Raw genomic sequence first — 8,643 nt, forward strand, 5'->3', positions numbered from 1 at the left:
AGTAAGGCTCTGGGGAAGATCCTTATAAGGAAAGTCCTATAATATAAAAAGAAAGCATCAATAAAACTTAAAAGAAAAACTAAAAAACAGAATTCACTGAGTCCCAGGACTCATATTAGAGAATGGAAGAATAGGAACAGTAGTGAAAGGAGGTGTGGAAAATAGTTCCTGAATTGATAGTCTTTTTTCTTCCTCCTCCAAACCTCTATAAAACAGTTTGTATTTTTTTTTTAAATTCAATTTAACAAATATTTATTAAGTACCTAGTACAGTATAGACAAAGCGCTGGGAATAAAAAGGACAAAACCAAATGGTACCATTTCAAGTAGCTTATATTTTAGTAAGGGGACATAATAAATACAATCCTTAAAGAACCTGTGATCTCACTGATGGAAGCATTCCTTCCTAAGGTAAAGATCATAACCTATCCATACCTTCTCAGGCTGTGAATTCCTTGTCTATGGCCTTCTTTAAATCTTTTGGAAAGGATTTAAGACTCATTAAACTGAGGTCTTGCTGCTACCTTTCCAAAACTTTTCCAGCATTGACTAATGCCGTCCATGACACCTTTGTCAATTTCTCTGCATTTTTCTTTTAGATACCTTGAAAAGTGATCCAATCATGTAACTCCCAAGTGTATCTGTTCTGACCCACTTTGCCCCTTTTGTCTTCACTTTTTTAAGTTGTACTTCCTCCTATTTATCTCTGTTAAGTTCTTTTACACACATACAAACTCCACACAGATAAATAAATAGAGTAATTTGGGTAGAGTGTGAGCATAAGGAGATCAAGAATGGCTTCATAGAGGAGGTGATACCTAAGCTGCATGTTCTAAGAAAATGAGGATTCTAAGAGGAAGGATATTTCAAGCAATGCTTTTGCAATGCATAGAGTGGGTAGGTGGAATGTTGATTATGGGGTACAACTGATAGACCAGTTAGACTAGAATATAAAGTTCAGGAAGGGAGTAAGGTGAATTAAAACTAGAGAGATAAATTAGAGGCAGGTTGTATTAGTCTTTAAAAGCTAAGCTGAGGAGTTTGATTTTTCTTGTATAAACAAAAGGAAGCCACTAAAGATTACTTTTTTTTTTTTTTAAAGCAAAATAGAGACACTGTTAGACATGTACCTAAGAAAAATTATTTTGGCAACTGTGTGAATGATGGATTGGAGAGGGGAGAGACCAAAAGCAGTGAGATTAATTAAAAACCATGGTAGTCCAGAAGAGAAGTAATGAAGGCTTGAACTATAGTTTTGATTTTAAAACTAAATAGGACCTCAGAAATCATCTTGTCTAATAATTCTTTCATTTTATTACTTAATAAACTAGTATTTCATTTTTATTACTATTTAGTGATATATTTTAGTTATTCCCTAATTGTTTGACAGATTGTTTCTAATTTTTAATTACACAAGCATACATTTAAATACATAAGCATCTATGAATATTTTTGCATAGAATCTTCCTTTTTTCCTTTCTACATTATCTTCAGAATAAAATCTTAGCAATAGAATCAATTAATCAAAGGATTGAATCAATTTTGTCTTTTATTTTATTGATATATTCCTCTCTAAAAATTATATACCAATCTATAGTCCTTCCAATAAATTAATGTAATCTAGCCGGATTGTCATCACCCTTTCACTTTTGGACACAACTCATTGTCTGTGTGTTATGTTTAGTTGAAACATACACATATGTACACTTGTGGATTAACTCAGTGGGCTGCCTTTCCAATTGTATGTTGTAACCCTGCCCTCCATTTTGCTTTTCTATATGTGATTGGTTAAGTGCATTTCTTTCAAATAACTACTATTTTCACTGAGGAAGCTTTGTACTTTTATCAGGGTTAAGGTAATAATAATAAAGAATTATTTGAAGAAATTTGTCTGTTATGTTAAAAGTACTTTTTGTGATCTTATCCTTTATTTTGTAAACTTTTCTTTAAGATATGATAAAAATAGATTCAAAATATTTTGAAATTTAAAATTTTAAATAGTATTTTAAAAAACCTTGAGCATGGATTTATTCAGTATGCATATGGTCATATGGCCAGTTTTTCTGACTTCATCCTCTTTCATGTCATGGTCTCTTCATTGTATAGTACATCAGGTATCATTGTTGTAGTTCATCAGTATCCTTATTAATGAAAATAGGTCACTATAAAAATGTCAGCAGATTGACTTTATTTTAGACCTACTTCTTATTTTTCTAATTTCATCTACAAACATTCTTGGTGAGATCTCTTCTGAATAATTAAAAAAATTTATTAAGTGCTTACTATGTGCTTGGCACAGTGATATATTCTGGGGATATAAATACAAGTAAGAAAGATAATCTCTTCCTTTAAGGAATTTAAACTCTAATGGATGAAGATGACAAAGGGGAATTATAATCGAAGGATAGGGGAGGGCTAGGAGTATGTGTGCAATGGTAGGGTTTAAAAAATAGCAGAGAAATGTCTTGGAAGCCTGTAATAGCCAAAATCAAGTGAAAGCTCAGTTATAGGAGCCCAAACTGGCCCAGGTTTGGGTGGAGCCATGATCAAGAGAATGGATAGAGTACGGAATGTACTGGAAATGGACAAATGTAGGATCAGAGAATACATTTTAACCAACACCACTTCTTGAGTGACTAAGCTGAGAAATATTCTATATCGTGTTTGCATCCATCATCCTTCTCTTCTTTCTCTTTGGCAACAGAGACTTTTGTTACAAGATTCATAACAGCATGGAATCACCAGAACATTTATTTTTGGGAGAAAGGGTCTTTTTTCTTAGAAGAACAATTTGGGATTATTAAAAGTTTTTTATGGAAAAAAGTCAATGAAATATTTTAAAAAGAAGATGCTGTAAAATTTTTTGCTTAATCTAAGTAGTCAAAGATGGGGAGGGAAGTTGTTGAATACCATGGTTATATAGGCATGGAAAGGGAAGCGTCAAATGGAGGGAGGGCACACAGATAAATAATTAAGACTAAAGAAATAGGCAATTAAGCAACTATAACTTGAGATAGGTGTGTTGGAGAGAGAATCCATAGGAACAGTTTAACATCAAAACAAGGTAAACAAAACTGACCACATGTGCAAAGAGCAGATTTTAAAGAGGAAGAGGTTAAAAAAAATCAATAGAAAACAAATTTTGATGATTTATAAGACTGGAAACCATTTCCCAGTAGAAAAGTGGTCAAAGAATATGAACAATTCTCAAAGGCTGTTTCAGACTCTTAGTGATTACATTAAAGATTGCTTCAAATAACAAATAATAAAAGATGCAAATTATAATTATTAATGAGATTTTATCTCATATTTGGCAAAGATGAAAAAAATGGAAATAGTCAATGTTAGAGTTGCTACAAGAAGACAGGAATGCTAATGCACTGATGGTAGAATTGTGAATTGGTTCAGCGATACTCACTAAAATACCCTCAGTCTTTTGAGCTAGAGATCCCACTTTTAAAAAAAGTAAGGAAGGAAAGAAGAGGAAAGGGAGAAGGAAACAAGCCTACTATATGTTAGGCATGATGTTAAGTGCTTTTTATAAATATTAGGCCAAATGGACACCCAAGGAAGTTATAGATAGAAAGAAAGGCATCATATCTAACAAAATATTTTTTAGAAATATTTTGGGGGGTAAACATAAAGAACTAGAAAGTGTTCATTGTTTGAGGAATACCTAAACAAATTGTGGTCTTTGAATGCAATGGAATATTACTATGCTGTAAAAATGATTTATATGAATAATTAAGAGAAGCTTGGGAAAATTTATGGGAATCATTGCAAAATGAAGTATGTTGAATAAAGAAAATAATATATATGACTGCAACGATGTAAATGGAAAAAATAAAAAGAAAGTGGGCAATATATAATTATGATGACCAAATGTGGCGGCCATGGAGAAGAGATAAAAAACATTTCTCTCCTTTTCATTGAAGAGATGGAAGGGTACGGGCAAGAAAAGTTATATTTACTGACAGGTCATTGTGCACTTGGTTTTGCTTTTTTTTTTTTTTTTTTTTTTTTTTTAAATCTTTGTTACCTGGGAAAGCTCACAGGTATATTTGGAAACAGGCATGTTATAAAACCAAAAGGCACTAACAAAACTTTAAAGGGAAATTTAAAGTACACATAATCCCCAAATGCAATCCAGACCAATTAGTTCCTCCAATTCAATTCTAGAATGTTCAAATAATATACTAATGCACTAACTCAATGTATTAGCTATCCAATTACATCTCTAAACTCATTTTCCTGAAAAACTTATTACTTCTTACAGGATAAAATCCAAACCTACTGTCTGGTTGTTTAGAGTATTCCAGAGTTAGGCACTAATTTACATTTTCAAAATCCTCGATCGTGTCTCTGCTCTAGCCAGATTGGTCTATTGATGTTTTCTTAAGTAACCTTGTACTGACTATTTCTGATCTAATCTCTTCCTCTGTACCCCTATTATTTCTCTTTGATGCCTTTTCTTCATCCAGTTTCTGTTTCTTCTGTTAAGCCTTTCTTTACTGCTCCACCCACCAACTCCTCCCTGTCTTTGAAGTCTTACAGCTCTTATTTTCTATAATAACTATTTGGTATTTATTATAGGTTGCATAGTCACAGCATTTCTATTACTGTCCTGAAGTTAATTTGATCTTCAATTGTTATTTAAGAGTATCGATTATGACCAAGTGGAGAAGTATACAGGACTTGGAATCAGAAAACCATCCTCATTGGCGACAAAGGCTGCAACCTTCCCCAATTACAGATACCACTGAAGGCTTTGATCTACTCTGAGGTCTTGCATTTTGTATGGGCAAAGGGAGTTTTCATAAGGAAGATTTATCCCTTTCTTGTCTTCAAGGCCAGGAGCCCTGTTTTATTTACCTAAGATCACAGTTAGATTCAGGAGGCACCTTGGAGTTACCCAGTTAAGTTATTCTCATTAATTTTGGAGGGCGGTGGGTTTGTTCATGGCACAACCTTCCTTGCAGTGGGGAAGTGGAACTTGGCTATAAGTAGTTTCCCTTCAACAAAAGTAGCCTTTTTTTGGTTCTCTCTTTGCAAATTCAAGATATCTATAGTAAAGAAACATTCAAAATTTTGTGGCACATCTAGGGATGGCACAATAGTTTCCTGTGGCATTTCCTTTGAGAACCACTAGTTTAGCTAATCCCCTCAGTTTTTCATTTTTAATTTTTTAAAGTGTTGACTAATTTTTACATGTATTCCCAGTGCTTTGGAACTAAGGTTACATTTGTCTTTGTATCACCTCCATTTTCAAATAGAGTTCTCTCTCCTTAACGTGGAGAAAGATACCTTGTAACAGGGAATGAAAACAGAAAAAGAGTTCATCAAAATTGGAAACAACTGACCCTCACTGTGTGCGCAAAGTTCTGCCTCCATAGTGCTTCACTTCTGTAAAGTACATTTTCTCATGTATTATTTGGCACCAAATTTAGTCATTGTAAAACCCACCTAAAAAAAATTCCTTCTATTGGTATTGTTGTAGTCATCCAACATGGTTTTCCTGATTCTGCTTACTTCACTTGTATCAGTTCATATAAATTCCATGCTTCTATTCTTTATGATAGTTTCTTACAATGCAGTGATATTCCATCGTTTCTCTCTTCTGTTTGTCTGTCTCTGTCCCCTCTAATTTAACCATTTCCCTACTGGCGGGCACCTACTTTGGTTCTAGTTCTTTGCTACCACAAAAATGCTGATATAATATAGTACTATATATGCATATAAATATATATGACAAAGCATGTATACATATAGCATATTTGATGTAAATCTTTTTGTCATTGACATCCTTGGAATATAGGCTTGGTAGGAGGATATCTGGTAAGGGATATGGACATTTTAATTATTTTCTCTGCTTGTATTCCAAATTACTTTCCAAAACAATGGGATCAATTCACAATTGTCAGGACCCCCGTCCACAGTCCCTTTTGCTATCTTTGTCAATTTGCTGGGTGTCAATGAAATTTTAGAATGGGCTTGATTTGCATTTTTCTTATTAATTGTCGTTTGAAACCTTCTTTCCTATCATAACATTTTCATTTTTCAGATGAGGAATCAGAAGCCCAATTCAAACCAAGCCAAATCAACCAAGTGTTTAACTGCAGCAGGTGCAAGGCTCAGCAGTGCACACAGTGCGCGCTTAAGAGTTTTGGAGATGGAAAGGGTTAAAAACAGCCCCTGCCCTCGAGGAGCTTACTTTCTAATTCACGGGAGGCGGGAGAGATTGGATGGAGATTACAGAGAGTTAGCTTAAAGGCCAACAAAGCACCGCAGGTGTGCGTAGTAGGCTTTCACTAAGTACCAGCTGTGATTGGAAACCCTTGGGCTCTTTACCGAAAACTGTTCTAAACCGGGTACGTCATTAGTAGCACATTGTAGTCACCTAGGTGACTCACTCTACTTCACAGAGGCCTAAGCGGCCGCCACCTGAGCCCCTTGCCCGCCGGGCCCAGCCCTAACTTTTGCTACGTAGGAGGGTCCGGAGGGGGCGATGTGGGAGGGGACGTGGGGGGATACAGGAGCCCGGTGCTCGAGCTCCTCCGCCCCCTCGCGCCGCTCCCCTGAGCTTCCCCCCTCCACCCCCGCCCCGGCCCCGCCCGCTCCCGAGCTCGCGGCTCTCCCGCTCTCGCGCCGCCGCGGCTGTTAGCTCTGCCTCACTCCAAGATGGCGGAGGGCGGTGAGGGCCTGGCGGCCGTCCCTGAACACGAGCGGATCCTGCAGGAGATAGAGAGCACCGACACCGCCTGCGTGGGGCCCACTCTTCGGTAAATCCGCGCGGCTTCCCGGTCTTCTCTGATCTCCAAGGGCCCCGGACCCGGCTTGGCGGCCGTGTCCTCTGGCTCGCCCAGGTCCCCGCCACCGCTGAGGGAACCCGGCCCTGACAGGTGACGCAGGGACTGACCGCCGGAGCCGCGGGGCTCCGTGGGCGGACCGCTGGCTTCACCTGCCTGGTCGGCCGGCCGCAGGCTGGAGCCCGAGCTGTCACCGGACTCCCGGGGAGGAGGGGCCGGCGGCGTCGGGGCTTTGACATTTGGGCCTCGTCCCCTCCCCCTTCCTCCCCCTGCTGGCTCCGGCGAGGAGAGGTCGCGGCAGGGGGCCGAGGGGGCAGTGTGGCCGAGGTGCCTGCTGGAGACAGACCCCCTGCCGGCTGCGCTCCAGGTGGGAGAGTTGTGCTCGCTCTTCGGGCCGGACCGAGGTGCCAGCTTGGGGCTGGACGCTGACATTCCTTAGCTGTGTGGTCGGAGCCGGTGCAGATTGTGGATCGGGAGGGGAGAGCGGCAGTATAGACTGTTTCAGCATATTGTGCATGCACAGAACCGGACATCATTGGTGGGCCACTGAATTGGAATTTTAATTTGATTTAAAATAAAAGCGGCATTATCTTTTCCAAAAATCTACCAGTTTTTGTAAAAGCCACCAAATACTTAATTTGTTTTATTGAATTTTTTTTTTGATCACCTTTATTTCTGGTTATACTAATTCTTTCCTCTACCCAGCTTGACGTCCATTGTTATAAAGATTAAAAAGGGGGAGGGGGAAGCAATCTAATGAAATTAACCAACATATGTACTATATCTGGCATCACATGCAATTTTCTGCATCCACAGGGACTGTCTTTTTTGTTCATCTGTCACTTTCTGTCACTTAACAGAACTTAACTTTGCACATTTGTAGCACTTCATTAATGCTTCATTCCATGTTTTCTTTCTCTTCCCTATCAAGAAAAAGAGTGAGGAAGTGATATTTTCTCAACTCTTTTCTAGGGCCAAATTTGATTGCTATCACTACACTGCCTTCAGTTCCCCAATTTTTGTTATTTGTATTTACATTATTGTCAGATTTTAAAAATTGATTCTACTTACATTACTCAGCAACATCTATTCATAAAAATTTTCTTTTGCTTCTCAGAATCCTCATTCTCTATTTTTAAAAAAAAAATATACATTAAGATATCATAATCTGTTCATCTGTTCATCATTTCATAGGAATCTATTTAACTTTTTGTTCTTTTATCTGTTACAAATATTTTGTTGCACATGGAACTTTTCTTTCTATCTTTGACTTTTTTCAGGATATATGCCTGGAAATAGAATCTCTAGGTCAAATGACATTTGGATGGCTTGGAAGCAAAAAGTCAGAAAGTAGATGAATCAATCATGATGCTAAGAGAAATTTGAGGAAAGGACTTGAACTAAGGTAGAAGCCATATGAAAAAAATGGAATGTTAAGAGATGTTAGGAAGTTAAAATAATACTTTGGTAACAGATTAGATGTGAATGGTTACAAAAAGGAAGAATCAAGGGTGATTCCAAGTTTGCAAACCTGAATGATTCTAATCATTGTGTGTCATTGTTACAACTGAGGAAGTTGGGGAAGAGATGGATTTAGGAAGAAGCAAAGAGGTCTTTCCATTTTAGGTATGCCTATGAGGCATCCTGGTGTAGATATCCAGGAGGCAATTAGTAATTTGTCAGTATTAGGCTGCAGGAGAGAAGTTAGGGCAGGATCGTTCATCATTTATTCAACAACTTTTTATTTCCTCTCAACCCTCTTCTCCAATATATAAACATATAGGTACAGCTAAATACAATCTGTACATCCCTCACTCTAGTCAATAGTTTAAATTGTT

The 8,643-nt window shown here is 37.8% G+C and overlaps 1 protein-coding gene across 5 annotated transcripts in view; it reads left to right on the forward strand.

The window, feature by feature from the left end:
• Positions 1 to 6,590: 6,590 nt before the first annotated feature.
• The window catches only part of EXOC6 (exocyst complex component 6), a 200,616-nt gene continuing 198,563 nt past the window's right edge, over positions 6,591 to 8,643 (forward strand). For all 5 annotated transcript variants that reach the window (XR_007951154.1, XM_051981659.1, XM_051981660.1 and 2 more), the window contains exon 1: positions 6,591 to 6,778. Coding sequence is in view for 4 of the 5 variants with exons in the window: in XM_051981659.1 (XP_051837619.1) it covers positions 6,678 to 6,778 (101 nt within the window). In the remaining variant the exon portion in view is untranslated. The remainder of the gene's footprint in view (positions 6,779 to 8,643) is intronic.

The sequence above is a fragment of the Antechinus flavipes genome, chromosome 2 (genome assembly GCF_016432865.1).
Source record: "Antechinus flavipes isolate AdamAnt ecotype Samford, QLD, Australia chromosome 2, AdamAnt_v2, whole genome shotgun sequence".
Taxonomy (NCBI): Eukaryota; Metazoa; Chordata; class Mammalia; order Dasyuromorphia; family Dasyuridae; genus Antechinus; species Antechinus flavipes.